Source organism: Desmodus rotundus, chromosome 1 (assembly GCF_022682495.2).
Source record: "Desmodus rotundus isolate HL8 chromosome 1, HLdesRot8A.1, whole genome shotgun sequence".
NCBI classification, from domain to species: domain Eukaryota; kingdom Metazoa; phylum Chordata; class Mammalia; order Chiroptera; family Phyllostomidae; genus Desmodus; species Desmodus rotundus.
In genome coordinates, this window is record NC_071387.1 from 5,827,459 (window position 1) to 5,846,640 (window position 19,182).

Below are 19,182 nucleotides of genomic sequence, written 5' to 3' on the forward strand. Positions count from 1 at the left end.
ATAATGTTAATGCCCTATTTTTTTTTTTTTTTTTTGAGGTCTCCCTCCAGCAAAGAAAGCTTTTCTCCAGGTCATGGGAAGGAGGGGCTCGGCAGTCTTATCTATGTCACTCCCGTTGTGGGTTCTGGGGCTGCTGGCCGCAGCCGGTGGGACAAAGCCTGGCCTCAGACAGACATGTGAGAAGTGTGTGTCCTGGGACCCAGACTGGGCTGGGCCACCCCCTTCTCCAGACAGCCCTGTCAGGTCGCCCCCTCGCAGTCAAGCAAGGGTTTCGACCCCTGCCCTTTTCTGGGTGAAGGGCAGCTCTGAAATCCCTGGGTGGAGGCGAAGAAAGTGGACCAGAGACCATGGCTGAGGGGATGTGGGGTGCCTCTGGTTTCTAGGGATAAAGCTCCAGGCAAGGCTAGTAAACAACCTCGTCTTTTATTTGCCCAAGGCCAGCTGTTGCAGACCCTGAGGCCCCAAGACTTCCAGAAGGGATGGAGGAGGAGGGGTGAGCCGCCCCGCCCACCCAGGTGCTGCTTGCCCCAATCCTGCTTCCTGCAGGAGGTAGGAAGGGAGAGAGGGCCTAATTTGTAACATCAGTATCACCCCCATTTTCAGACATTGTAATTTATCAGTTGTTGCCGAGGAGGAAACTGAGGCACACTGACCCTTCCAGGCCTCTGACAGTCCAAGGTTAAGCCCACTCCTTCCTCTCCATTATGGGCTGCAGGCAGCCTTTTGCTGGGAGAAGGTCTCAGGAGCCCATCTGGTGGCCTGTGTGTGGGGGGGGGGAGTGGAGGAAGGCCAGCCAGGGTCAAGGGCTGGGGATGGGGGGAGCAGGAGGAGGGGTGTGATTGGAAGAGCAGCTGCTGGGTGGTGGGCAGGGGGTCAGCACTGAATAGGGGACCCCAGCTGGGGCTCCATAATGACATCAGTGGGGGACAGGCAGAGCCCTCTACTGTCCAGATGGGGAAACTGAGGCAGGGACACCTCCAGTGTTTGAGAAGGGAGGGGGCATCCCATCAGCTGTTGAGGACCATTCATCTTTCCCACGAAGACACTATGACCTGGAGCTGGAGCACCTTGTCAGCGGTCACTCAGGGTTTAGACTGAGACATACGAATGGAAGGCAGCTAGGTCACCTGGCCCTGCGCCCCCACACCTCTCAACAAACCAGAGGGGCACCCTCCCCCACCTCAGCTGCTGGGAGAGGGAGGGCTGGGCTCGGGCACTTGCCTGCCCCTGCTCACGTGCCTGCGAAAGGCTCGGTTTCGCACCTGGCCTCTTTTCCCTGCCTGAGGGGGCTCAGGGGACAGAGCAGGGGAGAAAGCAGCCGAGGGGGACAGGGGGAGGTCTGGTTGCTCTCCCCACCCCAAGGGGGGCCCAGGTGCAGAAAGGGGAGCTCAGCCACCGTGCAGCGTGGACACGAAGAGGACGCTGTCCCGGTCCTGAAGCTGGTAGTCCAGCTCGCCCTGGTCCAGGAGAGAGATGAGGGGGGCCGTCAGGGCCATTTTTCCAGTTTCACCCCAAGTGTCAGGGGCAGGGGTGCGCCTGGCTGCTTTGGGAGAGAAAGACTCTACCAGAGAACCAGGTACCCTGTACTTTAACTTGCAGATGTCCAGGATGGAGGACAGCTCACCCCTTCCCCCAGCTACCCCTTTTCTTCCTGGGATGGGAGGCTGAACAGCCTCAGCACGGAGGCTAGGGTGGGACAGAGGGTTCTGCGCCCTGTCCAGGCCTCATGGAAAGCCTTTCTGACTAGAGCAGCAAGGGGAGGGTTGGGGAAGGGTGTCCCCGAGGTACTGACCAGCAGTTCCCAGTCGGCATCATTAATCAGCACCAGAATTCCTGGCCGCCTGTGGGAAAGACGGTGGTGAGTAGCAGGAAGTGAAGGGCAGGGGGCAGTTAGTTGCAAGGGTGGCGAGGCTTAGACCTTTGGGCTGCAGGAGAATGTGATGGGAGCCTTCCCTCCTGATGTTCCAGTAACAGATGTCCCAGGAAGTGGAGGTGACAGTCTAAATCTAAAGGAAACCTGGTGTGGCAGTCATGGCCGTGGGGCCAGGTGCAAATTCCAGCACCCCTACCCTCCGGACCTCAGGCAGGTCATTTTGTTTCTCTGAGTGTTGGCGACCCAGGTGGACACAGGCAAATGACAGGGCCTCCCCACAAGGCCTGCTCGAGGGTGAGCTGGGATGGTGGGCGAGGGGCTTGCTTGCCTGAGTCGTCGGGGGCACCTGCAGGTAGCAGCATGTCTTCCCAAGGGTCCACCTCGGCATTGCCACACCAGGGGTGGCCGACAGGGGCTCTGAGCAGCTGAAAGCCCAAGAGCAGCCCTGCCTGGTGTGAGGCAGGTGAGGCTGACTTTCAGACTGGTTCCTCAGCCTGGCTCCTGCTGCCAGTGGCCCACAGCTTTGCTGTCCTCGGGGGGTGGCCTCCATGACTGCTGGACCATGACCTGAGCCCCGGGGCTGGATGGCAGCCTTAGCCCCCAGGATCTCCTGGTGACCTCTGCTTCAGGGAAGATGGACAGGTCCCACAAGTGCCCTGCCCACCGCCTGTAGGCACTCGTCTGGCCTTGTTGTAGTAAAGGGACTTCTTGCACATGGAGCCTGACTCCTTGCTGAGGGGGCTGAGCTGGGCCAGGGCAGGTGAAGAAGCTGTGGGCGAGGGTAGGGGTGTCTCCAGTGAACACAAACATGTGTGTATGCGTGTGTGTGCACAGTGATTCCCTGGAATCCTAGACCTCTGCTGTCCCCAACCCCTGGGTCCTGGACAGGTACTGGTCAGAGGCCAGTTAGGAACCAGGCTGCACAACAGGAGGTGAGCGGCAAGCTGGCTAGATGGCCTGAGCTCTCCTTCCTGTCCCTCCGCACCCACCCTGACCATGGAAAAACTGCCTCACGAAACCAGTCCCTGGTGCCAAAAAGGATGGGGACCGCTGCTATATGGTATCTATTAGCCATGTTTCAATTTAAATTACCATGAAGTGAGACTGAGTATTTGGTTCCTCATTCACACTAGCCGCATTCCCAGGGCTCAGTAGCCTCACGTACCCAGCGTCCAATTACCATATTGGACAGCACAGATATAGAACACTTCCATTATTGCAGAAAGTCCCAGATTGTCAAGGAATGAAGGGGACCTTGGGTAGCATCTTGTCCTCAGTACTTTTGAACAGAGAAGAGTAGCTGAGGCCCAGAGAAGTAAAGTAACTTGCCTAAGGTTCCACAGCAAGTTGTGGCAAGCAGAAGGAGGAATCCGAGTTTCTTGAGAAATGTACCAGTTCCCTGACCTGGGTGTTTAAAAAATTCCCAACCACCAAGCATGGCAACAAGAAAACCAAAAGCTCTTTCCTTGGAGCCTGGGGGACGGCAAGGGGACAAGAAGACCCGGAGAAGGCTTTGGCCCAACATGGAGACAGGCTCAGCGCCTCCCTGCTGCCCACCCTCCTCGGGGAAGAGAAGAGGGGACTCACACGCTGTCTCCCTGGATAAACAGTTCTGGCCGCTCTTTGAGCAAATTCTTCTTGATCCAGACAAGGAGGTTCCGGATGTCCCCTGGAGAGGAGGGCACAGAACACACTGCTGTGAACCCCGGTTACTTCCGACCCCCCGAGCCCTGCCTGTACCACAAGGAAGAGCATATGGGGCTCAGGGGCCTCCTTTAGACCGAGCTGCCATGGCCCCTGGTCTTGCGGACTCCCAAGGTGAGGAAGTAGGTTAGCAGGGGCCAGTGGTTTGCCAGAAAGGTCCTCAGAGAAAGTGTCACCTAGACTACTGAAGGCTTGGAAAGGCAATGGGGACTCAAGGCAGATAGCAGGAGGCACTGTCACATCTGGAGGGGCTGGACGACAGCCCCCACCCCCAAGTCCTGGAAGACGGTCTGAAACTGCCGCAGATAGGCTTCTGAGAGGCTCCTGAAGGTAGAGTTCACCTTCACCTCTCTGGCCAGGCCCAGAGCGGATTCTGCTCGGCTCTGGGGGGGGGGGGGGGCAGGGGGGCGGGTCTGCATACATTTCCCTTTGTGAGGGAAGAAAAACAATTGCTGAGCTGATAACATCAGTTAATTTCCTCCAGCAGAGGGAAAGCGGGGTCCTTCACCAGCCAGAGAGCTGACCAGTCACTGCCCCAGGCCTCCCTTCACAGAGTCCTCCCCCACCCTGGGGCTGTGGGGAACCACCCTGAGGAGGCAAGAGGTTCAGGGTCAAAAGGGCCTCTCTCGCTCCCCTGCACTGATATCTGCCACTTTGTGGTTGTGGGACCGCCACCAAGCTCTTTGCACATCATGTGGAGGCTCAGGGCCACCTGTCCCCAGGGTCACCTCTCTTTTCCTAGGAGCAGGGTCCCAGGGCACAGCACACTGAAACCCGGCTCGGGAAACTCCTCGAAAGCTACGGCTCTCAGCTACTGCTCTTCGAACTGACCGTCTCCTCTGGCTGTGGGAGTCCCTTCTTTCCCTCCGGTGATGGGAGGACTGAAGGCCCTGGGGAGACAGCTAGTCTCTGAGAAGCCAGCGGGGGACTAGCCACGCCCACCCCCAGTGAATGTCTCAGGCTGAGCTGGAAAAGGGCCCTCCATGCCTTGGTTTCTCCACCCAGAGTCAGAGTCCTGGCATGTGGCGGAGAGAAGGGCTGCCTGGGTGGAGGAGAGAGCATCCGTCCTTCTCGGTCCGGGCCCCCCAGCGGTGTGTCGCACACACAGGGCCAGCCTTGGACAGGGCTGTAAGCTGCCCTCCGTGGCCTGGGCACCAACACCGCAAGGCAGGTCAGCTGCACCCTGGACAGAACTGCTCCCTCTGCTCCAGGCCAACTTCCCCAAGTGGCCAGCAGAGCACAGGGCTATGGGCAAAGTGTCTGTGGACTGAGACGTCACCTTTCAATTTTAATTCCTACTTTTACACAGAGCAGGTCGGGGTCTTCACGGTCCCTGCAGCGCAGGGCACGGGAGTGTTGCCTCCAATGGGCTACAGTCTGTGTGGACTCTGGGCCGTGGTCCTCTCGAGGCCTGGGTTTCAGAGGTTTCCCTGTGGCCTCCATCGCGGCACTGTCTGGTGGGCTGCCAGCCCATACATCTTGGGGCCGCTCGATAGAGCTGCCGGAGTCTGGCACATCCATCAGCCTGCCCGGGCGGGCCAGGCTCTGCCTGTGTGTGCAGAGGCGCTAAGAGGGACTGGGCAGTGCCTGGCCTGAGGGCCACCAACTGCACCTGCACAGCCCTGGCCATCCCGTACAGAACCAGACCCAGCTGTTAGAAGAAGGGCTTCTCTTCCACTCTGGACAGGCTGGGGGTGGGGTGGCTGGTGGTCATACTGGGGTCACCCAAGCAATGGCAGCATCACAGAGCCCCGGAGGGGCGGGCTGGGGGTGAGTCTGCTGCCGGTGCTGGCGCTGGCTCATTTATCACGATGCTGCTCTTTGCTGAGGTCATTCCCTCCCTCCTCTGCACCCCCCGGGCCTGCCCACATTCTTGATAACCTGTTACCATGGTGAGGCCACCACATCACCATCCTCATTGTTCCCCCATGCCTGGATTTGGGGGTGGGAGAGAGGGTACTCACGGCAGGCTGCGAGGGCTCCTAGGCCTGGCCTGAAACACCCCCCAGGGACATCTTGCTGGGCTTGCTGAGGCCCAGACAATATGCAAATGGCCTCCAAGCCAGATGGTCGGCTTCCAAAGGCACCCAGGGGAGGAGGAAGGGTTAAGCAGAGTCAGGGGCTGGTGGCTTGAGGGCGGCTCTGGGGAGTCTCACTTTCCCTTCGCCCCAGTGTCCCCCTGCCTTCCCACTGCCTCAGAGGGTGGCTTTCCTCCTGGGACCCCACACAATCATTTGTAAGATAAATATTTACTGAGCAACTACTATATGCCAGGTGCCAGGGAAATGGCAGTGAACAAGAGAGACACAGAACCCACCCTCACGGAGCTGACATTACATATTTTATTAGGTGTGACAGACGTTATTTCCTTTGCGTAGGGTTGGAAAAAGCTTTTCTGACGATATTAACGTTGAAGCTGAGGCCTGAAGGATGCGCAGGGCAGGCCGGGGGAAGGCAGAAGGAAGAACATATGGGAAGACCTGAGGCAGAAGGAATTGGCAGGTTCAAGGTAACAGAACAGGGAAGGCCAGAGGACTGGCTTGAGCAGCAGCCAGCACCCAGATCCCACAGGGCAAGTGTGGGCCTTGAGCAGGGGCCTGCTCTGGGAGAGACGCCCCACCCCCACCCCCCACCCCGTGAACCCCAGGGGCATCGTTCGCCCACACTGCCAGGGCCGCGCTCCATGTCCCTCTGCCTTGATGCGTGTGCCAAGAGCAGCGCAAACACACAGCGTCACCAGCACTGGATTGCGCTCAGAGGACCCGCACTGGCCACGGTGCACGGCAGAGAGGCCCAGGGGCAGCACCTCAGCTCCCCCGCTTTCCAGTGACAGGACCTTGGGTAAGGCATTCCGCGAGCCCCAGCCTCCTCCTTTGCAAAATGGAAGTGGTAAGAATGTCTCGTGGGGCGGCTGTGAGGATGGAATACGATGATTCATGTAAAGCTCCTGGTGCTGTGCCTGGCGTATCAATGCTGTAATTCTATGATTCAGAAGAAGAACCTGCACCTTCTGCCCTCTCTCGATGCCCTGAGCTTCCACACTCTGCCTGGGGGCTGGCGCCCTGGGAGTGTGCTCAGACTGCTTTGGAGAGTGAGGTAGTCAGCCAACCATTAATCAGACAGTGCTGGGACTGGCTGGGGTTGTTTGTGGGATTCACTACCTTTCCATCAGAAGCTGCAGGGGGATTGGGAGAGTGGTGAGGGGGCCCCAGACACTGGGGCTTCCCTCCACTTTATTTATTTATTGGATTTGTATGTTTATTTTTAAAAATTTATTTTATTAAAGATTTTATTTATTTGTCTTCACAGAGGGGAAGGGAGGGAGAAAGAGAGGGAAACATCAATGTGTGGTTGCCTCTCACACACCCCCTTCTGGGGATCTGGCCTGCAACCCAGGCATGTGCCCAGACTGGGAATTGAACAGGTGACCCTTTAGTTTGTAGGCTAGCCGCTCAATCCACTGAGCCACACCTGCCAGAGCTGTGTAAGAGTTTATTTGAGCTGAACTGATGATATATGTCAGAGCGCAAAATCTCAAACCTTCCTCTTCTCTCCATTTTAAATGTTTAGAACTTTAAGATGTGGCCAGGACAACCCAGCTGCAAGGAATCACATTCTGAGGCTGTGGCTGCTACAGGCCAGAGTGCCCCTGGGCACGCAGCCCCAAAGGAGGGAGAGGAGTGCCCTAACACAAGGTGTCCAGGGCAGGAAGCTGTGTGACCTGCCCCGCCCATCTGGGGAAAAGCAAGTGATGGGCGCTGCTTGCCACCCTGGGCAGAGTGGTTAAGGGCTTGGTGTCTGGAGGCGGGAACTGGTGCTAGATGGCCTTGGGCAGGAAGTCACTTTACCTCCCTAAGTCTCAGGGTCACCCTCTGACAAATGGGGTAAAAGTCCAACCACCCAAGAGCTGCCGTGAGGATTCGGGCATGAAGCCAGCAGCGGGCCCACCCCGCACAGCACTATTTGGGACAAAAAACGACCAGTGACTTAGGGCTCCTTATCCTCTGGGCTGCCAGAGCCTAAAGCTGCGCGCAACTGGGCACCCCGCACGCCCCTTAGAGAGAACCTGAAAGGCTCACGGGACTCTGTCACCCCAGCGGGCTTGTCCTGGTCTGAGAACACTGGCCACCCACTGTGGCAGGGCCCCCGACAGTGTCAGTCTTGGTTTCTCAGCTCAAGGAACAATCTCAAGGTCTTATCTGATATCGAATCCTTGCTGTGACAGACCCTTGTCCAGCCTCTCTTTGAACGCTTCAGGGAGAGCTTTTCTCTCAGCCAGAAATCTATCTTCCTGCCATTCCCACCGAGCCTGGTTATTCCACGGGGACCAGGCCAACAAATGTGTCCCCTCTTCCTGCGCCTGCCCTGCAGATTTGGGAGAGGCAGATCCCAGGTCCCCTGAGTCTTCTCTTCCATAGGTTAGACCACTCCAGTCCCCACCAAGTCTACTGGGCTCTAAGACAGGGCTCTTCTGGGAGCCCACCCCAGGCCTTAGTTGAAAGGGAGAAGAAAGAGCTGGGATAGGGGGAGTAAAAGAGAAGAGAGGGTAGAGGGAACATCAGAGAGTCCATTTACAAGTGAATGGGGGTAAGAATGGAGCAGTTTGTGGGCTAAACTGGCCTCAGAAGGAGGTTTACAGATGTGCGAAGGGACGCTCCTCATTGTTTAATTAAGCAGAAAGTGGATCTTTTCAAAAGCAATTTTGCACAGGGACTGGGAGGGATGGGGGGATTGGAGGGCCATGGGGAGGGGATCAGCAAACAGGCCCCAGAGCAAAGAAAGGAACAGCTGGCCCCGGAGAGGCTGTGAAATGCATGCTAAGCAGTTTAAAGCTCGGGAGCTCCCTCCAGCTCCTGCCCTCCCTTGTCGGCCACCCTTTGACACAATGGCAGGGCGGAGGAAGAGGGGCAGGGAGAGGGGAGGCAGACACGGCTCCTCCTGGGGGCCAGGGCAGGTAATGCCCATGCTGGGGCAGCCTGTCCCCTGAAGTTCTGGGTTTGTTCCAGGCCGCTGACCAGGTCTGGGCTGGACCCCTGGAAATGAAGGGATCCTTGAAGCACAAGCATAAACGCCAGCCGCCTGGCGGCCACAATGCTCAAAGCGGGTGGGTGCCTACCAGCCCCGGTCAGCACAATCAAGGACCGGGCCTGCTCCATGGAGACGGCTATGAAGGTGTCCCCTACAGACACGACTGCTGCCTAGGTCAGCATGCCCTGCTTCCTGGAACTGTATGCTTGACTTGACAGGAACATTTCGGAACTACAGATGTGAAACAGATAACCAGCTCAACGAGATGAAATCTAGCCCAACCCTCCCATTTTACAGATGGGAAAATGGAGGCCCGCAAAAAGAAGTGACTTGCTATCGGGCATGGCCAGGACTCCTCTCTTGTGATCTCACCCCCACCCCCACCCCCGCCTTGGCCTTGCCCGTCCTCTTTTCCCAAATTGGCTGGGTTAGGAGCCCTCCCCTGGCCCAAGACCCAGAACCCCGGAGTTCCCTTGTTTGTCGGACTTGTCACAATCCATAATCTTATGGCTGCTGTTTTCTCTGCTGGAGCCTCCAGGACCTACTTGGCCACGGGCAGCCCCTGGGCTGGGAAGGCTGCCAGACAACCGATCTGGGCACGGGCTTGGGGGAAGAGTAAGACTCTCCTAGTGGCAACTGCTGGGCTCCCGTGTGCCAGGGTAAAGCCTGGCAGCTGCCAGCCAGCCATGCGGCTGTGATGTGACCCAAGCCTCTGGCCACAGCAGGACAAAAACAGGGACCAGAGGTAGTCACAGCCAAGGGCCCAAAGACAGAGCAAAAAGGCCCGTTCAGCTCCCCTCCTCCTTCCCTTTCTTGCATCCTGGAGAGGAAAGGTAGGCCCCCGGCCACCCTGTAAGCAGCGGATGGAGGCTGAGGGACCACAAACCTGGTTAGCCCACCCCCGCTACCTGAGTCACTCAGGGCAGGTCACTCCCTTCTCTCTCTCTCTCTCAGGTGTGGTTTCCTTGATGATGGATATATGTACTGTGGTCATTATGAAAATAGAAGTAAGTGGCTGTTGAAAGCATGACTATAAATGAACAAAAGTGTAAAAACCAGGAAGTACACTGCAAGTGTGAGATGGCACGTGGCCCTGGGAGCCTCTTGGGATAAATGGTGATGGGTTAGCAGTACCATGCAAGGACTGTGGAGTCCCTAGAGTCTGGTTCTGAACCTCAGTTCCACCATTTAAATAAGCACGTGGCTCGGAGGAAGGTCCTCGACGCCTGTGTTTGGATTTCCACTTTTCAAAATGCAATGACAGCTACTGCCTAGGAATTTGTGACAATTATTTGCGCACCCAACTGGGGCTTTGCCTACCATGCCGAACTCAGCCGCTGCCCCTGATGACACTGGACTTCTTCCAGTCCCTGGGCCACGAGGGCCAGCTCCTTTGCCTGGAGCAGGCCTCAGGCACCTCTGTTGTCTCCCCCGTTTTACTGCGCTGGCTCCTTTTCATCCTTCAAACTTAATTCCAGGTCACCTCTTTAAAGAGGCCTTCCCTGACTCCGGCGTCTAGTTCCAAGCACCCTTTGCTCTCCTGCCGGTGACACCACTTGCAGTTACGCTCCTCCTCACCGCCTGGCTCCACTTCCATTACACCATGAGCCCCATGAGGGCAAGAACAGCGTCTGCTTCACTCAGCACCAAACACCCAGCAACTGGCACAGTGCCTGGCACAAAGGAGGCACTCAAAGATGTTCCAACTGCAAGAAAGAATGAAGTACTGACTTCCATACCTGGCACTTGGTAAGCATTTAGCCAAAGAATGAATGAAAAGGGCTGCAATTATTAAACCCGAGGATGTTCGTGCTACACAAATACAGGGGGAAATAAATCATAATTGTGATATTTTAATCACTTCCCAGGCAGGTCTTCAAGGCTGAAACTTTTTTTTAAAGATTTTATTTATTTTTAGACAGAGGGAAAGGAAGAGAGAAAGAGAGGGAGATAAACATCAATGTGTGGTTGCCTTTCATGTGCCCCGCACTGGGGATCCAGCCCACAACCCAGGCATGTGCCCTGACTGGGAATTGAACTGGCGACCCTTGCAGCTCACAGGCTGGCGCTCAATCCACTGAGCCACACCAGCCAGGGCTTTTTCTTTTAATCCTCACTCAAGGACATTTTGTTTCATTGCTTTTAGAGAGGGAGGGAGGGAGGGAGAGAAACATCGATGTGAGACATCACTGGGTTGCCTCCCATCTGCACCTGGACCAGGCGTGGCACACAGCTCTGTCCAGACCAGAGCATCAAACCCTCAACCTTTTGGCTACAAGAGAACACTCCAACCAACTGAACGACACTGGTCAGGGCAAGGCTGAATCTCTGAGACTCCTTCTGAGGGCCCCTGCTCCCTCCCAAGGCTGCACAGCCATCTGTCGAACTGAGAAACAGTCACCTCTGTCACCCCCGCTCTTCCCCCACCAAGGACACACAATCCCATGGTCCTGACATTTAAACATTTAACCTCCACCTCATGCCCACCACCAGCCGATGGGGAGCAGTGCCCTGTGTGCCCCTGAATGTGGCACACAGACCTACCCTGTGCCGCTGCTCTCTGACTGGAGGGAGGGGGAGACAGCCCTGGCAGCCAGTGAGTTGGGGCAGTAATCGTGTGATTCCTGGCAGATGCTCATCTAGTTGCAGAAGAATCCTGTCTAACCTCACCATTTCTACGGCCCGCCCCCAGGAACCTCACTCCCCCGCCACCTCATGACCGACCGACTGCTCTCCAGAGCGCCTCGGCCCGAGGTGAGCCAGGCTCTCAGGCCCGAGCGTCCGGAGCACTCGTCTCTGACCAGCGTCCGCTGCGAGGCATGCGGTGTGCCCCACAGCTGCGATGCCAGCCCGCTTCCACACTGTACGGGTGTTTGCCCAGCTGGACCTTTGCAAACCCCTGCTTTGAAGGCAGGGACTGGCTCTCATTCATGGCTGTCTCCCCAGTGCCTGGTACAAGGTCTGCCACCCAGGAAGGGCTCAGTATAAGTTTGTTAAACAAAGATGAGCAAGTATTTGAATGGACAAATAAAAAAAGTCCACTGTCTCCCTTAGTCAACCTCCCTCCTCCAACCTCCTTTTTGGCTGGAAGTGTTCTTCTCATCTAAATACTCTTACCATAATGTGAGTCCATTCCCATTGTCCCATTCTCGGAGAAGGTTACCCCCTTCACGAGAACATCTGTCTGCCGCGATCTTAATAACAGACATGCTCTTTGTAGCAACCCCGAGAGAGGGATCCCCACGCCCGCTTCACAGATGAGAACGCTAACACTAAGAGGTGAGGTTACTGGCCTAAGGTTGTAAGAGGATTCACATTTAAGTCTGTCTGTATACAGAGCCCACATTCATAAAGACTGAAGTTCACTACCACCCTCCTGCCGAGCTAGATGGTCCCAGAGTGGATTGGGGAAGGGTACTATGGTGATTTCTCTTCCTCTCGCCTGCCCTCCTGCCACGGAAATCCCAACCATTCCCACTTGAATGGGGCTGAGCGGCCCTGCAGACTCCTGGTCAGTGTACCCCAGGAGGGAGTCAGACGGCCTATACTCACAGGGCTTCTCCTGTCCAGGCAAGGTGATCTGATGTTTCTTTACACCGTCGAACAGGAGCTCCGCGCCACCTCTGCAAAGGAGGGCCAGAGAAAGACAGCCGGGTAAGCTTCTGCAAATACCTAGCTGAGACTGAAAACCAAGATTTAGGAACACCTCGGGTACCAGCGACTGATTCTCAAATGTGACTTCCTGATGTAGTAAAGTAGGATATAAATCATTTTTCCCAATAACCAAGTATCCAAATTCACAGCCTTTTGTTTTTACTCCCTTGCTTTCTCAAGAGGCAGCTAAGCATACAGGTTCAGGTATGGTGCTGTCAACCTCAAGATAGAGACCAGCCTCCACCTCTGCCTGACCCCTGGACCTTAGGCATGTGGCTCCATGGTCTTGAATGTCTTTCCATGACCAAAATGTCGAGAAGCCACCATGAAGCATGCTGGGGAGCCTGTGTGTTGAGGGGTTTCCTCTGGCCAGGTGAGGGTTTGAAATGTCCCTGCTTGTGCCAACCACTACTGGTCTGCTGGGCACACCACAGTGCGGGAGGGTGAGAGACTCCACCTGCTTAGCAATTTACAAGACAATTCTTCATCTCATTTCATCCTCAGGATGTCCCGGGGAAGGTGGAAGGGAAGCAGACATTATTAACTAGGCTTTGAATTCTGACTGGTTTCCGCTCAGCCCCAGGAGCCTTGGCAGAAAAGAAACCAAGACTCCTCAAGGTCAGAAAGCCGCTTGAGGGTATAGTGTGGTTCCCTTGTGTGTGCCAGCACCTGGACAAGGGGAGGCTGGTTCAGCGGAGATGCTCGGAGCCAAGGCCAGAGGCCAGGGCTTATGATGTGGACACCAGGACTATTCAGTGCCCTGCACTGCTTCTCCCTCTTGGTCTCCTGACTCCATCCCAGACCTCACGTGGATCTTAACTGAGAAGGCCTTAACAGACTTTGGATGGGTGTGAGGCCTCCCATTCTACCACCCTTTCCCAACGTCAGAGAACAGAGATGTCCTGAGACAGTCCACTGGGAGGCACAGGCAAGGCAAGCATTGTCATGGGGGAAACATGGGGCGACTGTCATCCAAACAAGGTCATGCTTTGTTGATGCAGAAATGTGGAGGGGGAGAGGAGGCCCATCTGTGGCTGTGTGCAGGGCCATTTCAGCTGTGAGCCTGCACAGAGCCTCCATTTATCCCCTTCCAAGAGCCTCCTTCTCTCCTGGGTGGGGGTTGGCACATGCAGCAGCTGGGGTGGGGGAGGGCCACAGGCAAGGGGCTCAAGAGTTGGGGTTCAGGGAAAAGGGGTGGGAGCTGGAGGCATGGGGACCCAGGCCAAACCTGGTGGTACCAGGCTCGGAGGCTGAGGCTATTTTTCCCTTTACAATCTGATGAAGGACCAGGGGATGACATGCCTCAGAGAGTGACCTGTCACCACTGGGTTCGCTAGCCCCCCAGGAGAGGGGTTTCTGCTGTCAGCACACCTGGAGAGGAGTAAGGTGTACACCCAGCCTCTGGAGTGATGCAGGAAGGCAGGTACGGGGCTTGTTTTGACCCCAGAAGAGAACCAAAGCTAAACCCTTTTATGCCTCACAGGGTTTGCTCTTCAGAGTCAACTCAAGAATTCCATCTTAAGACTCCTCATCTTCCCTCCACTCCCCAGTTCTTGGTGGGAGTGTTTCTTGGTACCAGTGAATGATATAGACATTCCCAAAATGGCCTTCACTTACAGTTTATCATGTTCTTACCTTATATTTTTCAATTTTTGTTTATTTCCTCTCTACCTGTTGGAATGTAAGCTCTGCCTGAAACAGGACCCAGCACACAGCAGGCACTCAATTTGCCACGAGTGAAAATGCCCCTTTCTCCCACTTCTTCTCTAACTTCAGTGGCACTCCCTCCTCTTGCCAACACCTCCCAGACTCAGGAAGGAAGAAAAGGGAAAAGGAGGAGGGAACCTCACATCTGCACCGTAGGCACAAAACACATCTGGACCACACACTTTGAATCCCGTGTGACCTGAGGAAATGTTCTGCCGAGGACAGTTCAGGAGGCAAGATGGAGGAGGGCAGAACTGGTCACCGGTACGAGTAAGAAAGGTATGAGTGGTCTTCTGAAGAACCTGCCCAAGCGGGTGGGGCTGGGAGGACATCTGCTCCGGGGAAAGAGGCCAGGTCCTCACCCAGACCCTTGAAGGGCCAGGGGACCAAAGGCAGAAAATAACGGGCAAAGCAGCTTCTTTGCAAACCTGTTCAGGTCCAGAGTGAAGGGTGAAGGGAGTCTGCTAAGAGACGTAGGGAGTGGAAGAAAGGCCAGGGGCAAAAACGTGTGTCGAGTCAAGGACAAAGACAGAAGGAGTGTGGGTTCACCATGTGTCTTGGGCATCCTTGCTTCCTGAGAAGCTGTGACTCCCATGAGACGCCGCGGCAGGGGTGGAGGCGGGTAAATGGGCGGAGGGAGGCTGTCCGGCCCTGGAGCTCACTGTTGCTCTGAGGAGTAAGGGAGGCTGAGGCTCAAGATGGTCAGGGTCAAAAAGGGGTACTTAAGCTGGCCTGTAGCTCTGGAGTACGAGGACCCTCTCCTCCTCATATTAATTCCTTACAGCTGCCTCCGGAGAGGAGGCATTTCTGATGAACAAAATACCACGTCTGACGCGGTGAGATTGAAAAGTTGGCTGTTGATAAACCTTAACACTGGCAGTCTGCAGCTTTTCCCTTTTCAGCTCTGCTGAGGCCTGTCAAAGCACTGGGGGTCCTCCTAGAACCTCCCAGCTACGAGGGCCATGGCTGGGCCAAGGGTCAGTGAAGCAAAGTAGTCAGGAGGCCAAACCAGTATGGTTCTAATTAAAATCAATTAAAATGCACTTAATATTCATGAGACTATCCCACTTCTAAGGGACAGAAACGCTGAACACTGGGGAACATGGACAGAGTTCTATTTATCTTTGTATCCTCAGTGCCTGGCTCACTGCCTGGCACATGGTAGGCACTTAATAAATGGCTGGTGAATAAACTACCCAATGAAGGGAAAGCATGAAAGAAACTGGGGGCATCCCATGGAAGAAAAGGCATTTAGGGACAGAGGTTTTAGAGTTCCCATTCCAGGCTTTTCCTTTCACATAAGCCTTGGCTTGTTTATCCTCATGCACACAGACCCAGCTTACATCTCACTCTGGAAATTACACCACCCATCTCTTAGGGTCTTAGTTTCTTTTCCTTCTAAACTCTGCGGTTTCTCTTGGCTCCAAAATCATATGTAGAAGAAGAAAATAGCGGCTGGAGGAGACATTCTCCCTGCTCTGTGTTTCTTCAGTTATTGGTGTGTGCGCCCCATTTCCTGCACTTTGCACCTGTGCGCACTGTACTGTCAGGGGTGGTCTCCTTCACTGTGCTATCTTACCCCCGCATCTCCACGGCTGCGGAGGGCATTCAGCAAATTTACTCATGTCCTAAAAAGGGCTCCGATCTGTTTAACACCCCCGAATCCTGAGAAAGGGAAGAAAGGAGTCTCGTCTTGGCCACACATCCCACGAGAAACAAAGCTTCAAGAACCCTGTAGGTAGACTTGCTGCCAAAAGGAAGGAATGAAGGAGTTGAAGGGTGGTCCTTCTCGGTTCTAGGAGCTCAGGTGCCAGACTCACCAGCCTGGTCCAAAACGGGATGGGCAAAGAAGGTAGAGAGGCCGCCTGCTAATAATCGCGCCTTTTGAGTCCGGCAGGGCGCAGGGCACCGAGGAGTGCCCAGCCCGCACTTCCACACCCGGGCGTGCGCCTCTATTCCCGGACATACGGCCTCGTCGCCAAAGGAGACCGAGCATCTCAGGCCCTCCGAGGCGATGGCGTAGCTCAAAGAAGGAGCCGGAAACCTCGGATATTCGGACGTCACAGACCCCAAGGCACAGGGAGAGGAGTTCCGGGGCCCAAGACTTCAATTCATTCCCACGGCGCCCGCAACTCTCTGACTCACCCGAACTCCACTTCCACTGATAAGGGCGCTGCCATGTTGAGGAAGCCGAGCTCGCAGGAAGCACCCCTCAACTTCCGGCGCGTCACCCACTTCCGGTCGCCGCGAGCGGAAGAGGCGGAGCCGTCCTCAGCTATTGGAGACAGTCTTGTAGTGGGTATCGGAAAAGGTTCACGGGCGCTGTGTGGGGGGGGGGGCGTGCTTTGGGGGACATTTGGACTTGGTCCCCCCTCTGTCTTTTAGAGACGGGGCTCAGACCACCAGAACGAGCAGTAACCTGTTCGAGCCCCAGCTAGGCGGAGGAGAGTCCGCGGCATGTTTGGCAGTGAGTGCGAGCCACTTGACTGTTTATCTTGGATTAGTTACAAACTTTTCATCGGCACACCGCTTGGGCGAGACCGTGCACCCCTCTGAATAAATGACCCCTAAATCTTTATTTCGAACTCAGAAATCTCTCTCCTGAGCTATTGACTCGCTATCCACCCACTCCCTTCGCCGTCGACTTAGATTTAACTCATTCCACAGATATTTATTGCACGTCCTCCGTGGGCCAGGCATCTTGGTGGGTGCCGTGGGCGCAGTGGTGAACGGAGTGGACAAGGTTCCTGCCTTAGCGCACTCACAGTCCAGTGGGGGAAACTAACTCTGATCAAATAAACATACCAGCCTTACTATTAAATGTAAAATCTCAAGCGGAAAGAAGGGACCCAGAGTTATGGGAACTTAAAAAGAAAGCAGACTGGACTGGACTTGAGCTCTGAAGCCTGAGTAGAATTAACTAGGCTGATGTCAAGGAAGAGAAACTTCTGGGAGAATTCCAGTGTGGAGAACAGAAGGTGCAAAGGCTGTGGGTGGGAAAATATGCTGGATCACCGAGACAGGAAGGTGCAAATTGGGGTACAGAGGACCTGGTAAGAGATGAGGCTGGAAAGGTGGGCAGGGACCAAATCATGCCTTGTGAGCCAGGTAAGAATTTCAGTCTTGGCCCCGGTTGGTGTGACTCTGGATTGAGCACCTGTCCGTGAACCGAAGGGTAGTGGGTTGGATTCCAGGTCAGGGCAGATGCCTGGGTTGCAGGCTGGGTCCCCAGTAGGGGGTGTGCAAGAGGCAACCACACATTGATATTTCTCTCCCTCTCTCCCTCCCTTCCTCTCTCTCTCAAAATAAATAAATAAATCTTAAAAAATTTAAATGTTAAAAAAATAATAATTTCAGTCTTGGCCCTTACTGGATAGCTCAGTTGGTTAGAGGATCCTACCGATATGCCAAGGTTGTAGGTTTGATTCCTGGTCAGGGTACATACAAAAATCAACCAATGAATGCATAAATAAATGGAACGACAAATTGATGTCTGTCTCTCAAGTCAATAATAATAATAAAAAAAAATCCTTTCTGGCCACAGTGTAGAGAATGGTTTGGAGGGGAACAAGGAAGAAGACAGGGAGACCACCGGAGCCTGTTACAAAAGCCCAGGGCACAAAAGGAGTGGAGTGGATGACCCAGGGTATCTGAACCCCAACATTTTTAAAACTGAACTCCGTGTTGGTAGAGTATGGTGGTGTAGCCCGGTGGTAAGGGCAGAATGATGTAATGGTTAAAAAGTGGGAGCTCAGCTGCCAGCTTCATAATCAGTCCCCACCACTGCCTAGCTATGTCTTTGGGCAAGTCCCGTAACATCTCTGTGCCTCAGTTTCCTTATCTGTAAATAGCCCCTACTTCAGAGGGCTGTCACGAGGTCTAAATGATCTTGTGGCACAGTACCTCTCTCCCTCAAGTGTACCACTGCCACCCACTGAAACACCCGAGCAAGAAGCCTTGGACGTTGTTCTTAATCTTTTCCTACATCCAAACAGTCACTGAAGTTGGATTCGTCTCCCTTCTAAGCTGATATTGCCACCCCACGTTTTTCCACTGCTGCCCATCACCTCTCACCTGCACCTGCTTTTTCCCTGAAGGCCTGTCTCCTACCTCCTGCTCTGTGGCCTGGGCTTCATTACATGTTCAACTGCATTGACAGCCCTGAGCACGCTCTAGGCACCAGGCACTGTTCCAGTGCACTGGCAAAAGGAGAACAAATAAGACACAGCCCTGCTCCTCAAACAGTGCAAAGGAATCCTGTGGTAAAGGGAGAGGCCCCACATTCACCATGCTGGGTAGGTCACTGCCCCAAGAACGTTTGGGACCAAACGATCTCTTAAGGTCCTTTCAGTAAAACTAGTCTAAGATTCTGCCACTGGACCCAACTCCCCCACAGCAGCAGCCTTGCCTGATTTGTCTGTGATTCCCTAGCTCATACTGTACATTGTAGGGGTTTGGTCAGTGCTTGCTTGCTAATGAATGAATGAATGAACACACATCACTCCACTGCTCGAAATCATTTGATGGTGTCTTTTTGTTAACGAGACAAGGGCCTTCCTAGAGCCCTTCAGAGCCCTTAGAGCCTCTGCTCCCAGCCCCCCTTTGTGTTGAATATCCTCTGGCCCTGGGAACTGCTGCCTCCCAGCGCTGGAACCGGAGAGCTGGGGAGCATTTGCAGAGCTTCATCCGTTTGGCAAACGTTCACTGAGCACCTATTCAGTGCCAGGCCCAGAGCTGGTGCTGGGAACACAACGATGAACAAAATGCATGGGGTCTCCGCTCTCCGGGGGCTGATGTTATAGGACAGGGGTCCCAACCCTCGGGCTGTGGACCTGTACCAGTCCGCGGCCTGTAAGGAACCCGGCTGCACAGCAGGAGGTGAGCAGCAGGCTAGTGAAGTTTCCGCTCACGTTACCACCCCAGCTCCATCTTCTGTCCCCCGTCCCCCCTCCCCCCATCCCCTTCTTGGAGAAATTGTCTTCCATAAAGCTGGTCCCTGGTGCCAAACAGGTTGGAGACCGCTGTTCTAGGAGACACAGATGGAAAAATGTAAAAAAAACGGACCACACAGTGTAATCAGTATTATGAAGGGGAACATGGCAGGGGGGGGGACGGTGGGCAGCTCAGGGGTAGCCTGTGGAAGCCGGAGGAGGCCCCTAAGCCAGCCCTGGAAGTCGCCTCTAAACCCAAACCCAAAGGAATTGTGGGAGGTGGAG

The 19,182-nt window shown here is 54.9% G+C and overlaps 1 protein-coding gene across 1 annotated transcript; it reads right to left on the reverse strand.

Annotated features, from left to right (window-relative positions):
* Nucleotides 1-404: 404 nt before the first annotated feature.
* Nucleotides 405-16,201, reverse strand: URM1 (ubiquitin related modifier 1). Its single transcript, XM_024562376.4, has 5 exons — nucleotides 16,112-16,201; nucleotides 12,158-12,228; nucleotides 3,461-3,542; nucleotides 1,793-1,841; nucleotides 405-1,457 (listed from the first exon to the last, which is right to left on the reverse strand). Exons 1-5 carry the CDS (start codon nucleotides 16,144-16,146, stop codon nucleotides 1,389-1,391), a joined length of 306 nt encoding a protein of 101 aa, XP_024418144.1. The 5' UTR covers nucleotides 16,147-16,201; the 3' UTR covers nucleotides 405-1,388.
* Between the last annotated feature and the right edge of the window lie 2,981 nt (nucleotides 16,202-19,182).

Bases quoted from the DNA above. Each gene is read 5' to 3' on its own strand.
- URM1 (XM_024562376.4), bottom strand. From the start codon at position 16,146: ATGGCAGCGCCCTTATCAGTGGAAGTGGAGTTCGG. The intron at 12,229-16,111 runs GTGAGTCAGAGA...CCTCCTTTGCAG, and splicing joins TCAGTGGAAGTGGAGTTCGG to AGGTGGCGCGGAGCTCCTGT. The intron at 3,543-12,157 runs GTGAGTATAGGC...CCTCCTCTCCAG, and splicing joins GCCTGGACAGGAGAAGCCCT to GGGACATCCGGAACCTCCTT.